Source organism: Pan troglodytes, chromosome 12 (assembly GCF_028858775.2).
Source record: "Pan troglodytes isolate AG18354 chromosome 12, NHGRI_mPanTro3-v2.0_pri, whole genome shotgun sequence".
Lineage (NCBI taxonomy): Eukaryota > Metazoa > Chordata > Mammalia > Primates > Hominidae > Pan > Pan troglodytes.
Genome location: NC_072410.2, coordinates 107,543,989 through 107,568,605, shown reverse-complemented (window position 1 = coordinate 107,568,605; position 24,617 = coordinate 107,543,989). Strand labels below are relative to the sequence as shown.

Below are 24,617 nucleotides of genomic sequence, written 5' to 3'. Positions count from 1 at the left end.
CATCAACTATCTCTGGATGGATACAAATGGGAAACACTGACTTACTATTATATGCTATTTTCAACACTTGAGTTTTGGGGTCACATGTGTATTTTTTAAAAACGTAAAAATGAGTTAATTAGAACAAATACTAGAAGAGAAAATTCTCTCAGACTGACCATTTGCTAACCATCAATGCATAAAATTAAAAGGAAAAATGCAGGTGAGGGAGGCAGCTCCATGGATCATCTGAGAGAGCTGCTGGGCTCCAGGGGGCCTCTGCTGGCTCAGGACGGTGCTGCCCTTCAAGATGCACAGGCTGTGCATGAGAAATAAGCCCACAAATTCTATCAATACTTTTATCCAAGGCTAGTAATCTACCTAAGTTAGCATTCCTGCAGTGCATATCCAGGAGGTGGAAAGAGAAAATGTGAAAAGACTGTGGAATTAGAAACAAGTTGAACTGACAACTGAGTGAAAGCTAAGCTTCACTGGGTGTTATCATGTGTAGGCAACAAATTGAAACCACTTTGATTTCAATTTCCAAGATGATTCATCTGGAATTTGTCATATTTAATTCCAAACTCAGCAGTGCTGTTTTATGCAGAGGAAGATGCTGAAAACACTCAAATAATGAGCCATTAGGCAGTCAATGAAAAACTCCTATATACTTAAAACATCCAACATCCAACTGTCATGTCTACCGGTGTTTCCTTCAAATCCATGAGGGTCAGAACTCACAACTGCAAACCTGAAGCCTCAAGCTGTCCTGACATGCAGCACTTGACATGACTCCTGAACTCATCTACATACCATCAACAGTCACTGAATAACTACAGTGGGCTAGGTCTGGTAATACAGGAAGCAAGAGAATTCCTGTCTTCAAATAAGGTTGCCACACTGAGCGGAGAGAGATGTGTATCAACTGTCATCCTAAAATAACTGCTTCCATGGGTGCACACACAAGGAACAGAGAGAGATGGAAGGAGGCCAATTAAGTTTCAGAGGAGGCGCCTCTGAGCTCAGACTTGCCTGCCCACAGAGGGGAGAAGGAAGAAGTATTTCAGATGGGGAACTGGATCTGCATGTGCACAGAGGCACAACAAAGGATGTTAAATTCAGAGAAATCTAAGTTCTGAGCAGCCAGAACATAAGCTTCAAAAGAAGCAGTGTCAGGAAGTACGGCTGGAGGGGTAAGGAAGAGCCAGCCAGTTCACTGAGGGTCTTATCTGTCACATGCAGGATGTTACCTGGTAGACATGGAGTGGCACATGAAAATATCCTGCTGGGAATTACCCATTAGGTTTGCATGCCACCAAGATCACTCATGTCTGAAAAAGACTGACACTGCTTCTTTGGAAACAAAGCTTGAGCGGTCGCTGTCCAAGTAAAAAGCAGGTAAAGCCTGGAATCAGGGGCTTTACATGACAGGATGTCACTTTTTACCAGAGTAACCTTGAGGAAGTAACCACACTTCTGAGTTGTATCTTCTATAAAGAAGATTCCTTTTCTGAGAAATGAGGTTGCTCAAAGGATCAAACGGCAGAATGAACGTGAAAGGTACTTTAAGACAGCTGTTTAGAAAAATCCCACACCGTGTTCTGCTCTGCTCTCACACCACAACAATCACCAACACAGAAGATGTCTGTGACCAAAAGTGGGGGAAGAGTTTCTCCCCACCAAGTGAGCAATCAGTTTGGGAGCAGACAGGAACTAGGCGTCCTCCAATTCAATTCCTGGAGACAGCGCCAGATCTGATGTCCAAGAACAGAACACATCCAGCTCAGAAGAAAGATGAAAGCCAGAAGGCTCAGCAAGGCAGCTTATCCCACCTTCTTCCAGTAAGATGAAAAGTATTTACGTTCAAAACAATAGAATGCATGTGCTCTGACAGAGGTAAGTACAGGGGAGTACAAAAGCACATGGGGGAGGACCCAACCCAGCTTGGAGGACTGGAGAAAGGTTCCTGAGTGAGGTAACACCTGAACCAAGTAGCTAAGCAAAGAAATGGTAGCAAAAAGCATTAAAGGCAGAGTTTTTGGTATGGCTGCAGCACGGAAGGTTGAAGTTGGAAAAACAGAGGCCAATCATGGGATGTGCAGAACATGCTGGGGCAACGGGAGATCCTGAAGGATTTTGGGTGGAGAGGAGGATGTCTACACCTCCATTTTAGAATGACTACTCTGGCAGTTGTTTGGGGGAAAATACAGAAGTAAATAAATGAAGACAAGGTGATGTTCATGAGGCTGTCGCAGGACGTTTAGGTGAAGAACTATGAAAGACTGAATTAAGGTGAGGACACGGGGTGGAGAGATGGAAACAAATGGAGAGGTGGTAACTCTCACCCACTCACTGGTGACGCATCTGTCTGTCTGGAAGACATTCAAAAAGGCTTTGCATCTTGATAGGAAAAACATCCTGGATTCTCTCTAACTCTTCACTTCTACTTTTAGACCTACAATCGGATGCTTTCCAGAAGTTGCCAAGAAGCTCCTGGAGAACTAGCTGACTCATGCCCATGTGCTATCTCAGGCTACCAGAGAGCACCTCTTTCCATCTGGAGCAGCTGAAAGGTTAGAAATCAGGTGTTCAGGCATCATCACTGGGCCCCATGTACTGTACTGGCTTCTGTTCCCACAGGATTAATGCTGCTTCCTCAAGCAATGACTCTGAACAGCGGCTACCCTATGTTGTTGCACCCAGAAAGGGAATGGTGGTGGGTGGCTGGAACTATGCCACAGGGTGGGTGGGTAGTGTGACAACCAGGAATTAGAGAACAAGAGATAGCACGAGGGCAGGAGAGCTCCAAGGAACACTTTCAAAGCAAGAGACAATTTGATAGATGTGATGGTTAATATTAAGTATCAACTTGATTGGATTGAGGAATACAAAGTATTGTTCCTGGGTGTGTCTGTGAGGGTGTTGCCAAAGAAGGTTAACATTTGAGTCAGTGGACTGGGAGAGGCAGACCCACCCTCAATGTGGGTGAGCACTGTCTAATCAGCTGCCAGTGTGCCTGGAATAAAGCAGGCAGAAGAAGGTGGGAGAAGCCAACTGGCCAAGTCTTCCAGCCTTCATCTTTCTCCCATGCTGGATACTTCCTGCCCTTGAACATCAGACTCCAAGTTCTTCAGCTTTTGGACTCTTGGGCTTACACCAGTGGTTTGCTAGTGGCTCTTGGGCTTTCAGCTGCAGACTGGAGACTGCACTGTCGGCTTCCCTTCTTTTGAGGTTTTGGGACTTGGACTGGCTTCCTTGCTCCTCAGCTTGCAGATTGCCTATTGTGGGAATTCATCATTGTGGGTAGTGTGAGTCAATACTGCTTAATAAACTCTCCTTCATATATACATATATCCTATTCCTTCTGCCGCTCTAGAAAACCCTGACTAATACAATAGGAAAACGGTGATAGAAATAAGAACGACAGTTAATGGGCAGAGATGGTGGGTTGATAGAAGCTGGATGGAAGAAACAGAAATCGGGGTAAGAGAGAGAAAGGAATAAAAACCCAGACGTATTCTTTATACCACAATGTCAAGCTCTATGTCCTTTAGAGTAGGTACTCTAACGCTGAATTGATAAAAGGGTACACAAAATATAAGACCTGGAAATAAAACACACTTTCCACCAAGTGGAAAGAACTGTAGGAACACAGAAGCAGAAACCAAGATAAACACACCTACTTTGAACCCTTATCCTTCAGTATTTTGCTTTATTTCTTGGCAAGCTTTAGCTGTGGACACCCCAAATAGGGTTTCCTGCAGAGTGACTGTGGTGTGTGAATTTGGAAAGAGTGGTGGCCAGATACAAAAGGTGGGATGGAATGTAATGGTTTTCTCCTGACTTATCTGAGTCACAAACAGTACATGCATTAGGACTTTTCATTTTGGTACAAAGTAATTTACTATCAGGGAAAACAAGAAAAATATAAGTTGTACTACAATTTTCCTCCAAGAGAACTACTTTAATTAAAGAAATGAAACTGAAGATTATAGGCCAAAATGTGGCTGTGCAGCCAGCTTTTCAGCTTTCTTAAAAGCTGTAACTTGTTGTCTGTCCAACATCCATCTTCAGTTCTCTACTTTGCTGCCAGTCTAATCCACATTTACTTAACTGTCTCATATGGATTTAGAGCAAGCAGCAAGGTCTTGAGGTCCAGCACCATGCCATAGTCATCTTCCAACACCAAGGCTCAGAAGCAGGGTGTGGCACATGAGGGATGCTTAACGACTGACAGCTGACTGATGGAGTGGCTGATATGGTTAGGTTTGTGTCCCCACCCAAATCTCATCTTGAATTATAATCCCTATAATCCCCATGTGTCAAGGGAAAGACCAGGTGAAGATAACTGAATCATGAGGGTGGTTTCCCCCATGCCGTTCTGGTGGTAATGAGTGAGTTCTCACAAGATCTGATAGTTTTATAAAGGGGCTTTTCCTGCTTTGCTCAGCACTTCTTCCTGCTGCCTTGGGAAGAAAGTGCCTTTCTTCCCCTTTGCCTTCTGTCATGATTGAAAGTTTCCTGAGGCCTTCCCAGCCATGCTGAACTGTGAGTCAATTAAAACTCTTTCAAGTCTCAGGTAGTTCTTTACAGCAGTATAAAAACCGACTAAAACAGTAAATTAATACTGCAGAAAGTGGGGTACTGCTATAAAGATACCCGAAAATGTGAAAGCAACTTTGGAACTAGGCCATGGGCAGAGGCTGGAACAGTTTGGAGGGCTCAGAAGAAGACAGAAAGATGTGGAAGGGTTTAGAAGTTCCTAGAGACTTGTTGAATGACTTTGACCAAAATGCTGATAGTGATACGGACAATGAAGTCCAGGTTGAGGTAGTCTCAGATGGAGATGAGGAACTTGTTGGGGACAAAGACGACTCTTGCTATTCTTTAGCAAGGAGACTGCTGGCATTTTGCCCCTGCCCTAGAGACCTGTAGAACTTTGCTTGAGAGAGATGATTTAGGGTATCTGGTGGGAGAAATTTCTAAAAAGCAAATCATTCAAAAGGTGACTTGGATGCTCTTAAAAGCAATCAGTTTTATGCATTCACAAAAAGAGATGGTTTGGAATTGGAACTCATGTTTAAAAGGGAAGCAGAGCACAGTTACTTCTAGGAAGTAACTAACTTGCTTTTGATTTTACAGGCTCATAGGGAGGAGGGACTTGCCTTGTCTCAGATAAGCCTTTGGACTTGGACTTTTGGGTTAGTGCTAGAACAAATTAAGATTCTGGGGAACTGTTGGGAAAGCATGACTGGTTTTGAAATGTGAAAGGGACATGAGATTTGGGAGAGGCCAGAGGCAGAATGATATGGTTACGCTTTGTGTCCCCACTCAAATCTCATCTTGAATTATAACCCCCATAATCCCCATGTGTCAAGGGAGAGGCCAGGTGGAGGTAACTGGATCATGGGGGTGGTTTCCCCCAAGCTGTTCTCATGAGATCTGATGGTTTTATAAGGGGCTCTTCCCGCTTTGCTTGGCATTTCTCTTTCCTGCCATTTTGTGAAGAAAGTGCCTTGGTTCCTGCTCACCTTCCTCCATGATTGTAAGTTTTGTGAGGCCTCCCCAGCCATGCTCCATGCTGAACTGTGAGTCAATTAAATCTCTTTCTTTATAAATTACTCAGTCTCGAGCAGTTTTTTTTTTTTTTTTTTTTAGATGGAATTTCACTCTTGTTGCCCAAGCTGGAGTGCAACGGCGCGATCTCGGCTCACTGCAACCTCCGCCTCCCAGATTCAAGCGATTCGCCTGCCTCAGCCTCCCCAGTAGTTGGGATTACAGGTGCCCGCCACCATGCCCAGCTAATTTTTATATTTTTAGTAGAGGCGGGGTTTCACCATGTTGGCTGGTCTCGAACTCCTGACCTCAAGTGATCCACCTGCCTCGGCCTCCCAAAGTGTTGTGATTACAGGCATGAGCCACTGCACCTGGCCTGGGAAGTTCTTTATGGCAGTATGAAAATGGACAAATATAGTGGCCTTCCAATCTTATGTATTCAGGAAAGGTACAGCATGGGGTAGGCAAACAGTAGGACCTTAATAAAGATGACATAGTTGGAATGGAAGAGTGAGATCTAATTTCAGCACCAGCAACCCAGTTCAATGACATCCACTTAGATACCTCAGTAAAATATATTTTGAGAACTCAACTGACCTTTGGGGGAAAAAATTCAAGTTTACAATAAGGTACTATGCATTTGGTCAAAGTAAAGCTTCACTGTGTTTCAACGTACTTAGAGTTTTAGAGGAAATTATTTGGTACTTGTGTACACACATAGCACTAATGAAAAGGTAAGAGTAAAATACATTTGCCAAATTTCCACTTAATCACTTCAGTCCCTTAATTTATAATACATATTAATGCATGTTTCTTATTTCACATTAAACCATACCTGAGATATAAAAAAAACAAAATTACTAGAGTATAATAAAGTTATATAAAATAAGTATCTGTATAAAGCAGCAGTAGCTACCAAAGAACAAAAAACACCATTCCCAAAACAAAGTAACATCTTAGGTGAACTGGTTAAAAGAATAAAGCATTCCTGTTTCTTGTCCAAATGCTGACATGAGAATAAAATATGCCCAAAACCAATATACACCCAATAGTGATGGTGTCCTGGGAGAGTCATGTGTTATGGATGATCTTTCCACGTGTCTTCTTGTAAATAAACACTGATGAATGAAAGCCTATCTACCACCACAAATGGAAGGTTTTCACATCATCCTAGTTCTTAGATATGATTTGGAAGGTTGAGGCAGCTAGAACTTTGACAGACACATGAAATTATTTCCTTACATAAAATATAAGACCTGGAAATAAAATACGCTTTCTACCATGTGGAAGAACTATAAGAACATAGAAGAAATCAAGATAAACGCATATTTACTTTTAACCCTTATCTTTCAGTATTCTGCTTTATTTCTTTGCCAGTTTTAATTGTGGAAATCTTTTTTTTTTTTTTTTGCACTTCATATTAGGATGAACTTTATTATTACATTGTTGTACAATTCATTGGTATACTTAAAAAAATACAAATACATGATTTGATTATTGTCACAGAAAAGAATTTTGTCACATTGCCAGCTGTTTCCTCAGCGTCTCCTGCTCCTGTCAGCAATTCTGTATGTAACTGCAATAGTTTGTGTGACTTGAGAAAGATGTGCCAAGGGCGTCCTCACAGTGAGAAGGGACCAGGCAGAAATCCTGGGGCCCTCGGACTCCTTCTGCCTCCCCTTCCGGGGGATGTGATGACAGGACTCCGAAGCTATGGCTGTGACAGGTGGGGATCTAAAGGGGACAGTCCCATGAAAGACACATGGGGACACCAGCTCACTGGGAGCTTTTGCTTCCCAAACAAGATGTGGGCAGCATGACTCCAGCCTCTGGAACCCAACAATGTATCTTTAATTGTGGAAATCTAAAACAGGCTTTCTTATAGAGTGAATGCACTATCTGAGTTTGGAAAGAGTGATGGCGAGATATGAAAGGTGGGATAGAATTGAACAATTTTCTCCTAACTTAACCCAGTCACAAACAGTACATGCTTTGGGACTTTTCATTTTGGTATAAAGTAATTTACTCAGGGAAAACAGGAAAAATTTAAGTTATATTAGAATTTGTTTGGGGTTGGGAAAGGAAGAATCTTGCCTCAATAAAATCTGGACCTTGGATTTATGTACACAGTGGATTTTAAAGTCTAATCAATTTAATTATCTACTCTTAAAATGATCCAATACAAAAATTAGATAATTTCGCAATGCCAATAATTAAAACTGGTCTGTCTACACAAGTACTTGGAAGGATTTTTCAGTGGCATCTGCAATACTCTTGTGTCCACAAAAGAAGGCACATGTAACTTGAGGCCATGTTTACCTGCTTTCACTTGGAAATTAACAATAAAGTTGCATAAAAGCTGTCTGAGGTTTTTGGCAAGTATGAATAATATGTTTCAACATTCTGTCTGTACAACTGACTACTCTCATACCTCTGGCTTAAAAAAAAAAAAAAAGTGCAGTATTGCTCAAAGAATTATGTTGCCTACTTTCCTAAGTTAGGCACAGTCATCTTCCTTTTAGAAAGTAAGTTAAAAAAACAATTCTCCATTTTGCCTTTCCTACTACTTTAGCCATTCCTAAGAACTTAGTAAAATTAAGTAAATGAGTAAATTAAGTAAAAGTTAGAGGGAGGAATCAGTATTCACAATAAATATTAAACTCTACTTACTGATACCTGGAGAAGCAACTTTGTCGAATACAGGAAAGCCAAGAGCTGCCTGCCACTTGGAATACATTCTGGATACATATGTAATCAGTTCCTCCAAAAATTAAACACGTGTTTTGAGTATTTTAGAAAAGGCTTAACTCTGCTCATTAATAAGCTGGAAATCATGAAGACTCACCCTGTAAAGAGGATGGCACTTGTCCCTGAAACATGGGGCCAATCGGGCATAGATCTGGAGGCTATAGTAATACGCTGCCAGCTGGAGAGATAATGCAGAGGGGGACTGCTTTTCAAAGCACCGGTTAGCATCTAACACCTAGGAGGGAACATGTTAGAATTAACTCAGCTGAAAGGAAATTACGAAGATCATTATAAACCATTATATTTCTAGTCATTCCTGCAGATTTTTTGTACAAAGTTCCCATTATATCAACTCAAGCTCAAGATCAACTTAATAATGACTATATTAAAAATCACAAGGCACTATAAAACAAATCCTATGCAGTAAAAGTGGATGTAAAGATTGACATTTAAGCTAACTGTAGAATTGACTCTCTAGATACTGACCAGGATCCTTTCAGCACCTAAGAAATAAGAGGAGGAAACCCTTTATTTCCTTCTCCTGCCTAATTGCCCTGGCCAGAACTTCCAACACTATGTTGAATAGGAGTGGTGAGAGAGGGCATCCCTGTCTTGTGCCAGTTTTCAAAGGGAATGCTTCCAGTTTTTAACCATTCAGTATGATATTGGCTGTGGGTTTGTCATAGATAGCTCTTATTATTTTGAGATACGTTCCATCAATACCTAATTTATTGAGAGTTTTTAGCATGAAGGGTTGTTGAATTTTGTCAAAGATAGCATTCGGAGATATACCTAATGCTAGATGACGAGTTAGTGGGTGCAGCGCACCAGCATGGCACATGTATACATATGTAACTAACCTGTACATTGTGCACATGTACCCTAAAACTTAAAGTATAATAAATAAATAAATGAATAAATAAATAAATAAATAAAAGAAAAAAAGAAATAGGAGGAAATGGCATGCAATAAACAATTTTACCGATGAAAATTCACAGCATACATTTTCCATTTAGTCATTTTAAATTCTTCATTGGTAAGGGCAAACTTACTTGTGGTAAGGCAAGAAGGTAAGCAAGAGCCAAGGTCATGTCATTTGGCAAGGCTTCACTTGCTAGTTGCAAGAGAACTGAATGCAGAAAAAGAAACATTATTTTAGTGAGGTTGCATATGATATTCATAGTTATTAAATGCCATGTTTTCAGCCCCATAAGATTTCAACAAATAATTAGTGGCAGAGACCTTTTAGGAAAGGCTGTTCAGCACCATCTAAAAACAGATCATCTGGAACTGTGTTAAATAGTAACCTTGCCTTAATTCAGAAAAAGTATACTATTGGTTACTTACACATGAGGAAATTCTGTCAGGGCAGCTGCAAAGGTTAAGTGCAAAGACATCAGAGAGGCTGGTTTCCTAGAGCTGGGTATTTTGGTTTTAAAGATGCAGACCATGCTACAAAATTGTGTATCAATGTTAGCTAATATGGAGGGTGATAATATGAGTACTAAAGATCAGAGCAATAAAATAGCTTTAGGAGTGCAAATTTAGAGTAAATCTTTTGATTACTACAATGATGATAATATGATTTTGTTCCTTCCAATAACACCCCTCTTCATCACGCTCCACAAAAAGAAAATCAGTCTTTCATTTTGCTTGTATGTCTTAAAATATCCCAACCATTAAAAACTTTTCTTTTTCACATAAATTTTTACACAAACCACAACTTGCCAATGTCATAGCTTTAACATAAGAGTATGCATTGTCAATACGGTCTGTGTTTGTACACAGCTTGTTTCAATAAGGATGTATCCTATTCATTTAGGATCTCAGTAGCAAATACAAAGTAGTCATATGTAATCACAATATGAATCCTTTATTTTTAAAAAACACAGATGCTCATGATCGGCACTAATGAAGGGGATAGTATACGAATAATTCAAAGTAAATGATATTTGACTTTGGAAATGCACCACATGATTTTTCCAGAAGATTTACCCTCCCAATTATGTCTTACTTAGACTGACATTTAAGTTGTTTGTATAATCTCTGTTTAAGTGACAGTCTAGGCACTGGGGATGGTGGGAGGGTGAGAAGGAAACTACAAATGGCTCAAGTGTCAGAGGCTGACCTAGAACTCTAAATTTCCTGTGGATGATTCACAGAGAAAACCTACTGTGTCTTCCCCACTGTGTATCTACAAAGGGAACATCAGTTATCCAAATATTTATTTCCTACATGTTATCCGAACCTTATGAACCAAATGGACCACCAGTCAGCCTCAGCTCCTGCAAGGAATCATACAGTTTTAGAGACATTTTCTAATCAAAAGCTATTTATTTCAAGGTCTACTTCCAAATTTATTCCTTCGCTCAACATCAACAAGAACCTTCTTTGAACCAGACACTGCCTTATGAATTAGAATCCTTTCAAGAATAAAAAGACTCTAAACAAATAATTTAAAATACAATTCAAAGGGCCCAAATCAAATTTTGTACAAGCTATTACAAGATCAAAGAAGAGGTAGCTGGGCATGGGGGTTCATGCCTGTAATCTCAACTCTTGCCTACCCTGCTTCGCCTATTACTTCCCACGAAACCTGGGCCCTCACCCATGCCTTCTCCTGGCTCCTTCTGCCTCTAAACCACCAGGATGCTTCCCCACCTGGGTGTGTCCTGCCTTCCATTTTTAGGCATCTGTGAATATAAACTTCTTCCTTCGTGACAATCGTTTCCATGTCTCTGTGTCTTACCAATACCCAGATAAAACCAAAATCCCAGGCATGTTTTAGAACAACAACTACAACAAAATCTATACATATATAATGAATCTCTTGCCTATAAAATCCAACAGAATGATACAGCAGGAAGGAAACCATTGTCAGAACCAGAAAGTCCTGGGATCAAAGCTCAGGTCCCCAACTGATTGACTACATAATTTTGAGTTCCAGAATTCAGAATGTTTTGGACTTTAGGAGGTTGTGCTATATACATATCATGTATTACATAACATCCTAAGTATGGTGTGGGAACACCCAATAATCAAAGACATTAATATATCTGCTGCAAAACATCTGAATACTCATATTAAGTGAGATAAGCAGACTATAAAGTAGCCTCATGTCAGTTTAGTTCAGGTTTTGATGCCAAACAAATTATAAAAATCTTTCTGGTTTTCAAAGCATTTTGCATTTGGGGTCTGAAGCAGTAAATAAGGATTAAATGAAGTAAAGTATGCAAAGTGCAGAGCATCACTCTAGCACACAGAAAGTACCCAGTAGGTTCCCTCCATCCCTCTATAAACCACAGGCTTGAGTAAGCAAATTCTTTTCTTCAGTTACAACATGTTTTCGTTTCCCACTAAAAATGATTGATAAAAGGTTCTTCCAATAACAACCACAGTGCAACAGAGACAATTATTTCCATTTTAGATAAATCATAATTATTAATGAATTAACAATTGCATTTAAGCATAAAGACTAATTTCACCAAGAAGCAAGAACAGACTTAAATAGTCACACTTGATGAGCTGACACACCTCTGTTATCTTATTTCCTGTGGCTTAGCTGCTTCTCAACGAGCACTCAGCAATCATTTGAATTAGTTCCCCCTCACAACCTCTCTACGGAAGAAGTTAGATGTTTTCCTCAACTTATAAGAGAGGATTCAGAGTCACAGTAACTTTTTTATTTGCCTAGTGCCAACACACAAACAAATCATCTCGGTGTTAGAAAAGAATTCTCCCCTTTATAACTCTCCACTATGACAACTTCCACAGTCCCCTTTCTTTTCACTGCTAACCTTACAAATGAGTGGTCTGCCCCACTGCACCCATTACCTTGACACTCCCTCTTTCCTCAAGTCCCTCCATCCCTGGGTCCCAAGTAATATGACCTCCAAAGGTCACCAAACCCAAGGTCTTTTCTCTCTTCTTTTTCTCTTAAATCTCACTGTGGCACTAGGCACTGCCAGATAGGCCTGCCTTTGGCTTCAAGGACACTGAGTTCTCCTGCATCTGTTCCTCAGATGATCCTCCTCTGTGTGCGTCACCAGATCTTCGTCCTTGATTCTTCAATGTGAGTATTCAGTTAGGTCAGTTCTTCACTATCTCTTAATCCCACCTTACATCCTCACCTAGAGAATTCAACTACATTCTTTTTTTTTCTTTACTTTTTAAAGAGATGGGGTCTCAGTCTATTGCCCAGGCTGTAGTAGAATGGGACAGTCTTGGCTCACTGTAGCCTCAAAATCTGGGCTCAAGTGAACCTCCTGCCTAAGCCTCCCATGTAGCTTGAATGACAGGCGTGTGCCACCACACCAGACTATTGCTTTAAAATTTTTTTATAGAGACGGAGTATTTTCATGTTGCCCAAGCTGGTCTTGAACTGATGGCCTCAAGTGATCCTCCTGCCTCGAATTCCCAAAGTGCTGGGATTACAGGCATGAGCTACCATGCCCAGTCTCAATTCTATCCTTAAATTCAACTGGTACCCTGGTCTATTTTCCCACTATTTAGGTTTGAACCATCTCATAAGACTGGCCTTACCAACTCCTTGTTGGACACTGCCACCCAAATGCTACCTCAAATTAATCATTCTTTACCCAATATCTTTCATATTTCTAAAATAGTACCTTATTTTCCCAATAAACTAAACTTAACACCACAGAGTCATCTTGGACTTCATCCTCTCCTCTGCTGCCAGCACTTGGTTCCTCGTCAAATCCAACTGAATAATTTCCAAAGAACTCTTTCACACATACTTTCTATTTTCACTGCCACAAACTCTAGGCTTTAATTGTTCAAAAATTAGACCATTTCAATAGCCCCCCAATGCTGCTCTACCTGATGCCTTCAGTCTTTCTCCTTCCAGCACTTTCTTAAAATAGCAGTTTCATATTAATTTTACTCAAGCACTCAGTAATTGTGTCATTCTCTAGCTCAGAAAAAGAATCTTCATTAGTTTCCCACTCCCTAAAAAACGAAAGTTAACATTTCCTATGGAGCGTTTAAAGTCTCCATAAATATGCGCCAACTTTAATTTGTGGTTTTAATTTGCCATTAAACCTACCCTGTATGTCAACCAAATCAGTCTGCTATCCAAACTCTCTGCCTGTGCTCATGCCATTGCTTTGTATAACAAAAATAATAAAATTAATCTAAAACACAAATACATATAATTTTAAAAATATATGCTCTGAGGAGCCAAACATGAAATAGGTGTTTTATATCACTTAGCTCTATGTGTCTCAAAAATCCTGCAAGAAGATAGTATTATCTTGTTTTTACACAGGCTTGGAAGCTTATGTAAATCTGCCAAACTCAGAAAGGCAGTTCATCTGTAAAGACAGGAAACAGAAGACCCAAAATAAAATCGATGTCTTTCTTGATCAGTACCTATCAGGCGATTGACAATGTTACGCTATGACAAACAATTAATATATGCCATTTTAAGAATGTGAATGAAGATATTCTTAGGATAAATTCCTAGAAGTAGAGCTACTGGGTCAAACAACACATGCAACTGCAATTTTCATTGCTACTGCCATGTGGTTTTTAAATTCTCACTTTGAGCATCTCCTCCAGAAATGCTGTTGAGCTTGTGCAGTTCACCCACCTGAACATCCATGAGGTCTAATTCCCTAGGGACTTCTTGACATCTGTTTCAACCACCCAAGCCAGCTGGAGAATGTGCAAAATTATTTTGACCAGTTAAAGACTTCATTCATGAGTTGACTCCTCAGAATTAATCCTAAGCAAAAGGCTCTCTGGCTTTCTATTACTCTTTCTAGGAAACTATGACTCAGACATTAACCACACGTCACCTGGTGAACTCAGTGAAATCCAGAATAGTAATTCTATTTAAATTCTTCAGTGATTGGGTTCTATTATCCAGACAGCCCTCCTACAGATTAAAACTGTAAACTCTAGATAAAATATAAAAAACAAGTATTAAAAGGCCGGGCATGGTGGCTCATGCCTGTAATCCCAGCACTTTGGGAGGCCGAGGCGGGTGGATCACTTGAAGCTAGGAGTTCAAGACCAGCCTGGTCAAGATGGTGAAACCCCATCTCTACTAAAAATACAAAAAAACTATCCAGACATGATGGCATGCACCGGTAGTCCCAGCTAATCAGGAGGCTGACGCATGAGAATTGCTTGAATCTGGGAGGCAGAGACTGCAGTGCGCCAAGACAAGATCACACCGCTGCACTCCAGCCTGGGCAACAGAGAGAGACTCCATCACAAAACAAACAAATAACAACAACAACAACAAAAAACAAGTATTAAAAGCCACTGGATAATTACCTAAAGCCAATAAAAACTGGAAGATGGCTGCCATTTGAAAGAATGAATGGTATTGGTGAGTTTCCCATCTTTACAGCTTCAATCCTGAGGGCAAGCTCCTGCCCGTGCCATGCTGGGCAGGTAAAACTCAGATAGAAAACCCACAGTCTTGAAAAACCACAGCCCAAAAAATCCACAACAGCTGAAAGTAAGAGAATTCTGGTGGTCCCTTATAAAACTAAACAAACCCATAATCTTTGACCCAGCAATACCATTAAAATTTACCTAAGAGAAATGAAGACACATGTCCACCAAAATGCTTGTATGAGAGTTCACAGCAGCTTTTTAAAACAATAACAACCATAAGCTGAAAGACCCCAGGTATCCTTTAATAGGAGCGTGGATGTACAGTTTTATATGCCTACAATGAAATACTACTGAATAATTTAAAACAAAAACAAAAACCTACTGATGGATACAACATAGATCAATCTCAAAAACTTTCACTTTAGTGTTATACAAAATATATGATTGCATTTAATGAATTCTAGAACAATCAAAACTAATCTACAGTGGGGAAAAATCAGAGCATGGGGTGCCCTATAGGAAGTGTGGGTTGGGCGTGTGCTGGGAAGAGGCTGAGACTTTCTAGGGTGGCAATAAGGTCTGCATCTTGACAGGAGTGAGGGTTACACAGGTGCTGCACTTGTCACAATCTGTACAATCATACAACTAAGATTTTTGTAATTCACTGTAAATTTTAAAACACACAAAAGTAAAAAATAGTTAAAGATACGCAGTGTAGTGTCAAGAGGTGAAGTTTACTGATATCTATGATTTACTTCGAAATGCATCAAAAAAGAAGTTGGGTTTGGTTGATGAATAGAGGGGTGGAAAAATACAGGTACAGTAAATGTGGCAATATTAATTGGAGGGTACACAGGAGTGTACGGGAGTGAACGGAGAATGAGCAGGAGTGTACAGGAGTTCACTGCAAAATTATTTCAACTTTACTGTGAATTTTAAATTTTCTCAATAAAAATGCCGGGGAAGAAAAATGAAAGAAATCCTCCCTGAAAACTGTGTCAAATGCTTAAGCTCCCTGTCAGTTACTTATTCCCCAAAGGGGGTTTCCTAGAAGACACTTCTGGACAACTTATATATGCCTGGTCTCCAGCACTGCACTCAGCCAGCTGTTTCTGGCCACACTAAACCCATGGCCTCCCAGCTGCTTCAAGACTGGAAGAATCCCAGGCATCAAGTATACCACTCTCCACAGGATTTGAGATGGAAAGGAAAGGAATCTCTCTTCTCAAATCCCTAACACAATTGTTGTTGAAGTTATCTCCTGACTTTTTTTCTCCCACACAATAATCCCAGGCATTAATCTCTATAATGTGCCTAGCCCAGGGCTCTCCTAACTAACATGAATTGTAGGGAACTGATGGGAACAGTGGAGAACATGAGTCTCCACTCCACCTCTGGGCATCAAAACTGTCTCAGCAGCCCTCAACCAGACTCAGAGATCCTAATAAAGTAGAAATCAAAACCCACACTTGGAAGTTTCTTAGTCTTGGAATCCACAAACCATATGAAGCAATATTTGACAAAATATTCAGAGAAGATGGTAAGTAAGTTTCACTGGGATGCACAACATGTAATACTGGCTAGAGACTGAATTACAGGGACTTTGCCATTAAACATAAAAAATAAATAAATAAATAAAACTTGCTCTACATTTAGCAGTGTGCATGAATTTAATTTGTAATGCTAGTTCTCAAACCTTGAATATAAAGCATTGTCTAAACAAGTTATATGGCCAAAATCAGAGGAAATCTATGCTTAAGTCTCCCCCCCGTTCCAAGACGGCCAAATAGGAACAGCTCCGCTCTGCAGCTCACAGCGTGATCGATGCAGAACACAGGTGATTTCTGCATTTCCAACTGAGGTACCTGGTTCATCTCACTGGGACTGGTTGGACAGTGGGTGCAGCCCACGGAGGGCGAGATGAAGTAGGGTGGGGTGTTGTCTCACACCGGAAGTGCAAGGGGTTGGGGGATTTCCCTTTCCTAGCCAAGGGAAGCCATGACACACTGTACCTGAAAAAAATGGGACACTCCCGCCCAAAATACTGTGCTTTTCTCAAGGTCTTAGCAACCGGCAGACAAGGAGATTCTCTCACCTGCCTGGCTCGGCAGGTCCCATGCCCATGGAGCCTTGCTCACTGCTAGCGCAGCAGTCTGAGCTAGAACTGTGAGGCAGCAGCCTGGCTGGGGGAGGGGTGTCGGCCATTGCTGAGGCTTGAGTAGGAAAATAAAGTGGCCAGGAAGCGCGAAGTGGGAGGAGCCCACCGCAGCTCAGCAAGGACTACTGCCTCTACAGATTCCACATCTGTGGGCAGGGCATAGCTGAACAAAAGGCAGCAGACAACTTCTACAGACTTCAACATCCCTGTCTGACAGCTCTGAAGAGAGCAGTGGTTCTCCCAGCGTAGCGTTTGAGCTCTGAGAAAGGACAGACTGCCTCCTCAAGTGTGTCCCTGACCCCGTGTAGCCTAACTGGGAGACACTTCCCAGTAGGGGCCAACAGACACCTCATACAGGGGGTGCCACTCTGGGATGAAGGTTCTAGAGGAAGGATCAGGTAGTAATATTCGCTGTTCTGCAATATTTGCTGTTCTGCAGCCTCCATTGGTGATGAACAGGCAAACAGCGTCTGGAGTGGACCTCCAGCAAACTCCAACAGACCTACAGCTCAGCAACCTGACTCTTAGAAGGAAAACTAACAAACAGAAAGGAATCGCATCAACATCAACAAAAAGGACATCCACACCAAAATCCCATCTGTAGGTCACCAACATCAATGACCAAAGGTAGATAAAACCACAAAGATGGGGAGAAACCAGAGCAGAAAAGCTGAAAATTCTAAAAACCAGAGCACCTCTTCTCCTCCAAAGGATCACAGCTCCTCACCAGCAACGGAACAAAGCTGGATGGAGAATGACTTTGACGAGTTTCAGAAGTAGGCTTCAGACGGTCGGTAATAACAAACTTCTCCGAGCTAAAGGAGCATGTTCTAATGCATTGCAAGGAAGCTAAAAACCTTGAAAAAGGGTTAGACGAATGTCTAACTAGAATAAACAGTGTAGAGAAGACCTTAAATGACCAGATGGAGCTGAAAACCATGGCACGAGAACTTCATGATGCATGCACAAGCTTCAGTAGCCAATTCGGTCAAGTGGAAGAGTATCAGTGATTGAAGATCAAATTAATGAAATAAAGCAAGAAGACAAGGTTAGAGAAAAAAAGAGTAAAAAGAAACAAACAAAGCCTCCAAGAAATATGGGACTATGTGAAAAGACCAAATCTACGTTTGATTGGTGTACCTGAAAGTGATGGGGAGAATGGAAACAAGTTGGAAAACACTCTTCAGGATATGATCCAGGAGAACTTCCCCAACCTAGCAAGACAGGCTAACATTCAAATTCAGGAAATACAGAGAACACCACAAAGATATTCCTCGAGAAGAGCAACCCCAAGACACATAATTGTCAGATTCACCAAGGTTGAAATAAAGGAAAAAATGTTAAGGGCAGCCAGCACAAAAGGTTGGGTTGCCCACAAAGGGAAGCCCATCAGACTAATAGCAGATCTCTTGGAAGAAACCCTACAAGCCAGAAGAGAGTGGGGGCCAATATTCAACATTCTCAAAGAAAAGAATTTTCAACCCAGAATTTCATATCCAGACAAACCAAGCTTCATAAGGGAAGGAGAAATAAAATCCCTTACAGACAAGCAAATGCTGAGATTTTGTCACTACCAGGCCTGCCTTACAAGAGCTCCTGAAGGGAGCACTAAACATGGAAAGGAACAACTGGTATCAGCCACTGTAAAAACATGCCAAATTGTAAAGACCATCAAGGCTAGGAAGAAACTCCATCAATTAATGGGCAAAATAACCAGCTAACATCATAATGACAGGATCAAATTCACACATTAACAATATTAACCTAAATATAAATGGGCTAAATACCCCAATTAAAAGACACAGACTGGCAAATTGGGTAAAGAGCCAAAACCCATTAGTGTGCTGTATTCAGGAGACCCATCTCACATGTAGAGACATACATAGGCTCAAAATAAAGGGATGAAGGAAGATCTACCAAGCAAATGGAAAGCAAAAAAGAAAAGCAGGGGTTGCAATCCTAGTCTCTGATAAAATAGACTTTAAATCAACAAAGAGCAAAAGAGACAGAGGAGGCCATTACATAATGGTAAAGGGATCAATTCAATAAGAAGAGCTAACTATCCTAAATATATATGCACCCAATACAGGAGCACCCAGATTCATAAAGCAAGTCCTTAGAGACCTAAAAGAGACTTAGACTCCCACACACTAATAATGGGAGACTTTAACACCCTACTGTCAATATTAGACAGATCAACGAGAAAGAAGGTTAACAAGGATATCCAGGACTTGAACTCAGCTCTGGACCAAGCGGACCTAATAGACATCTACAGAACTCTCCACCCCAAATCAACAGAATATACATTCTTCTCGCACCACATCACACCTATTCTAAAATTGACCACATAATTGGAAGTAAAACACTCCTCAGCAAATGTAAAAGAACAGAAATCACAACAAACTTTCTCTCAGACCACAGTGCAATCAAATTAGAACTCAGGATTAAGAAACTCACTCAAAACCACACAACAACATGGAAAGTGAACAACCTGCTCCTGAATAACTACTGGGTACATAACGAAATGAAGGCAGAAATAAAGATGTTCTTTGAAACCAGTGAGAACAAAGACACAATGTACCAGAATCTCTGGGACACATTTAAAGCAGTGTGTAGAGGGAAATTTATAGCACTAAATGCCCACAAGAGAAAGCAGGAAAGATATAAAATCGACACCAAACATCACAATTAAAAGAACTAGAGAAGCAAGAGCAAACGAATGTAAAAGCTAGCAGAAGGCAAGAAATAACTAAGATCAGAGCAGAACTGAAGGAGATAGAGACACAAAAAACCATTCAAAAAATCAATGAATCCAGGAGCTGGTTTTTTGAAAAGATCAACAAAATTGATAAACCACTAGCAAGAGCAATAAAGAGGAAAGAGAGAAGAATCAAATAGATGCAATAAAAAACGATAAAGGTGATATCACCACCGATCCCACAGAAATACAAACAACCACCAGAGAATACTATAAACATCCTACGCAAATAAACTAGAAAATCTAGAAGAAATGGATAAATTCCTGGACACATACACCCTCCCAAGACTAAACCAGGAAGAAGTTGAATCTCTGAATAGACCAATAACAGGATCTGAAATTGAGGCAATAATTAACAGCCTACCAACCAAAAAAAGTCCAGAACCAGAGAGATTCACAGCCGAATTCTACCAGAGGTACAGAGAGGAGCTGGTACCATTCCTTCTGAAACGATTCCAATCAATAGAAAAAGAGGGAATCTTCCCTAACTCATTTTATGAGGCCAGCATCATCCTCATACCAAAGCCTGGCAGAGACACAACAAAAAAAGAATTTTAGACCAATATCCCTGATGAACATTGATGCGAAAGTCCTCAATAAAATACTGGCAAACCAAATCCAGCAGCACATCAAAAAGCTTATCCACCACGATCAAGTAGGCTTCATCCCTGGGATGCAAGGCTGGTTCAACATATGCAAATCAATAAACATAATCCATCACATAAACAGAACCAATGACAAAAACCACCTGACTACCTCAATAGATGCAGAAAAGGCCTTCGACAAAATTCAACAGCCCTTCATGCTAAAAACTCTCAATAAACTAGGTATTGATGGAATGAATCTCAAAATAATGAGAGCTATTTATGACAAACCCACAGCCAATATCATACTGAATGGGCAAAAACTGGAAGCATTCCCTTTCAAAACCAGCAGAAGACAAGGATGCCCTCTCTCACCACACCTATTCAACATAGTGTTGGAAGTTCTGGCCAGGGCAATCAGGCAGGAGAAGGAAATAAAGGGTATTCAATTAGGAAAAGAGGAAGTGAAATTGTCTCTGTTTGCAGATGACATGATTGTATATTTAGAAAACCCAATCATCTCAGCCCAAAATCTCCTTAAGCTGATAAGCAACTTCAGCAAAGTCTCAGGATACAAAATCAAGGTGCAAAAATCACAAGCATTCCTATACACCAATAACAGACAGAGAGCCAAATCATGAATGAACTCCCATTCACAATTGCTACAAAGAGAATAATATACCTAGGAATACAATTTACAAGGGATGTGAAGGGCCTCTTCAAGGAGAACTACAAACCACTGCTCAAGGAAATAAAAGAGGATACAAACAAATGGAAGAATATTCCATGCTTATGGATAGGAAAAATCAATATAGTGAAAATGGCCATACTGTCCAAGGTAATTTATAGATTCAATGCCATCCCCATCAAGCTACCAATGACTTTCTTCATAGAATTGGAAAAAACTACTTTAAAGCTCATATGGAACCAAAAAAGAGCCCACATTGCCAAGACAATCCTAAGCCAAAAGAACAAAGCTGGAAGCATTACGCTACCTGACTTCAAACTATACTACAAGGCTACAGTAACCAAAACAGCATGGTACTGGGACCAAAACAGAGATATAGACCAATGGAATAGAACAGAGCCCTCAGAAATAACACCACACATCTACAACCATCTGATCTTTGACAAACCTGACAAAAACAAGAAATGGGGAAAGGATTCCTTATTTAACAAATGGTGCTGGGAAAACTGGCTAGCCATATGTAGAAAGCTGAAACTGGATCCCTTCTTTACACCTTATACAAAAATTAATTCAAGATGGATTAAAGACTTAAATGTTAGACCTAAAACCATAAAAACCCTAGAAGAAAACCTAGGCAATACCATTCAGGACATAGTCCTGGGCAAGGACTTCATGACTAAAACACCAAAAGCAATGGCAACAAAAGCCAAAATAGACAAAGGGGATCTAATTAAACTAAAGACCTTCTGCATGGCAAAAGAAACCACCATCGGAGTGAACAGGCAACCTACAAAATGGGAGAAAATTTTTGCAATCTACCCATCTGACAAAGGGCTAATATCCAGAATCTACAAAGAACTGAAACAAATCTACAAGAAAAAAAGCAAACAACCCCATTAAAAAGTGGGCAAAGGATATGAACAGACACTTCTGAAAACATCTATGCAGCCAACAGACACATGAAAAAATGCCCATCATCACTGGTCATCAGAGAAATGCAAATCAAAACCACAATGAGATACCATCTCATGCCAGTTAGAATGGCGATCGTTAAAAAGTCAGGAAACAACAGATGCTAGAGAGGATGTGGAGAAATAGGAACACTTTTACACTGTTGGTAGGAGTGTAAATTAGTTCAACCATTGTGGAAGGCAGTGTGGCAATTCCTCAAGGATCTAGAACTAGAAATACCATTTGACGCAGCGATCCCATTACTGGGTATATACCCCAAGGATTATAAATCACGCTACTATAAAGACATACGCACACATATGTTTATTGTGGCACTATTCACAATAGCAAAGAGTTGGAACCAACCCAAATGTCCATCAATGACAGACCAGATTAAGAAAATGTGGCATATAAACCATGGAATACTATGCAGTCATAAAAAATGATGAGTTCATGTCCTTTGCAGGGACATGGATGAAGCTGGAAGCCATCATTCTCAGCAAACTATCACAAGGACAGAAAACCAAACACCACATGTTCTTACTCATAGGTGGGAATTGAACAATGAGAACACTTGGACACAGGGCGGGGAACATCACACATCAGGACCTGTCAGGGGGTGGGGGGCTGGGGGAGGGATAGCATTAGGAGAAATAACTAATGTAAATGACGAGTTGATGGGTGCAGCAAAGCAACATGGCACATGCATACATATGTAACAAACCTGCATGTTGTGCACATGTACCCTAGAACTTAAAGTATAATAAAAAATAAATAAATAAATAAATAAAATTTTTAAAAAACAGAAATCTATGCTTAAGCCTTCAAGCACTAATTCTGTGCAAAGTAAGTGCCTCTGGAAAGCACTCTGATAAATTTAATTCTAGAACAAAACCCACAGAGGAAAGTTGCCCATATTATTGATTTGGAAATCATTAGCCATTAAATCATTCATTTTCTAAATAAATAATGACCAACTTTCTTTAGTTAGTCTCCATAAAAATCTTTTCATCAACTTTATTAAAAAGTTCTAAAAAGTCAGATTATGTTAGGAAGTTTAATTTGTATTATGACCTACTGCTAAACCAAAGTCAAGAATTACTTTTTTACCACAATTTTTAATCTGTGTCATTTATAACCTACATCACTCTTCAATTCTGCTGAGTTTCTGACAAATATTTGACACTATAAAATAGCCAAAAGTAACTGTTCCAGATATATTGGCATTATCAAAATATACAAAATGTGATAGGGAATAGGAAAATGCTTCATAAATTATAAACCCAAATGTAAATAAAAGAGATTATTATTAAAATCACCTCTATATTTCATATTGATGGTATATTAATACATTTTTTAATAAAAATTGTAAGTGCTCTGAAATGTTTTTATCGCTCAATGATATTTCAAATTTTTAACTCCTTAGTAGACTTACATTCCTTCTGTGGTGAAATATTAAAATCGGATTGTCAGAAAATATAATCTCAAGAAACACCAGGGCAGACAAAAAGTCACTGCAAGCCCTTAAAATCCCATAGACATGACTAAGAACAGTACACACACTAGGATGCAGACGCACTAAGAGCATACGCTCAGTTCACTGGCCCAATGACTCCGATAGACACACTGTACTTTCATCATGGTGAGGAGACATTCATTGTGCACCCACCACATAGAAAATCCTCACAGCTTTGAGGAAAAAAGAGTGAGAAGTAGATGTGGTACTCAGAGTTTGAGCCTTAAGTTGAAGAGACCACACACAGCCATAAAAGACACAGGGAGCTTTCTCTGTGCTGCCTGGTGAGAAGCTCAGAGAGTTAAGTCTCAGTATGAAGAATGGACACATGAGGCTGGGGAGAACCTAATATCTGAAGTGAAACTTTCCCAACAGTCTTGACTATGGTTTCACAACTGAATTCCTTGAGGTTCTCTAGAAAACACTTGATGTATGAGCCAGGTGTGCTCTGGGAGGCTGAGATGGGAAGACTGCCTGAGCCCAGGAGTTTGAGACCAGCCTGGACAACACGAGGAGACTCTGTCTCTGCATTAACAACAACAAAAAATTAGCTGGGCATGGTGGTGCGCACCTGTAGTTTCAGCTACTCAGGAGGCAGTGGTGGGAGGGTCACTTGTGCACAGGAGGTTGAGATTGCAGTGAGCCACAATCACGCCACTGCACTCCAGCCTGGGCGACAGAGCAAGACCCTGTCTCAAAACAAACAAACAAACAAACAAACAAAAAACAAAACAAAACAAAACAAAAAAACCTGGGCCCAACTCCACAGTTTCTGGAAAAAAAAAATCACCTACAACGGATTCTAGGGCCACAATATTTCTTAAAAATTCCTAAGAGATTCTAAAGTATAACCAGGAAGGAGAACTACAGAGGTAAGTTTGAAAAAATTGTGAAATCCTAATTGGATCGAGTAAAGGGCAAGATGGTAGCGAGGACAATCATGCAGGTCAGGGGACCAGTGTGAGCGAAGGTGCACATCAGGGTGTCATCGGAGAGCAACAGCCCGGGACAGAACATTCAGGCTGTTATGCCCATTTTATAGATAAGAAAATGGAAGCAAAGAAAAATGGAATAATATTCTTCTACTTGAAATCCCTACAGCTTTTGATAGAGGGTTCCTTCAAAATGTTTAAATTCACTCACAAAGCCTTGCATTTCTTCTCAGCCTACTATCGCTTCATCTCTCCACTGGCTGGCCACACATACCCTTCCTCTCCAGGTATTGGAATAGCCTACAAATCCCTGACAAATCATAAAGTTTTAAATCTTCTTTGCCTCGATGAATTTTATTCCCTCTTCCTAAAATATCC

At 40.3% G+C, this 24,617-nt stretch overlaps 1 protein-coding gene across 9 annotated transcripts in view; it reads right to left on the bottom strand.

The window, feature by feature from the left end:
• The window catches only part of NBAS (NBAS subunit of NRZ tethering complex), a 393,028-nt gene that overhangs the window by 131,822 nt on the left and 236,589 nt on the right, over window positions 1–24,617 (bottom strand). For all 9 annotated transcript variants that reach the window (XR_010149189.1, XM_001161679.8, XM_009442024.5 and 6 more), the window contains 2 exons: window positions 9,336–9,412; window positions 8,381–8,518 (listed from right to left, as the gene is read on the bottom strand). Coding sequence is in view for 8 of the 9 variants with exons in the window: in XM_001161679.8 (XP_001161679.4) it covers window positions 8,381–8,518; window positions 9,336–9,412 (215 nt within the window). In the remaining variant the exon portion in view is untranslated. The remainder of the gene's footprint in view (window positions 1–8,380; window positions 8,519–9,335; window positions 9,413–24,617) is intronic.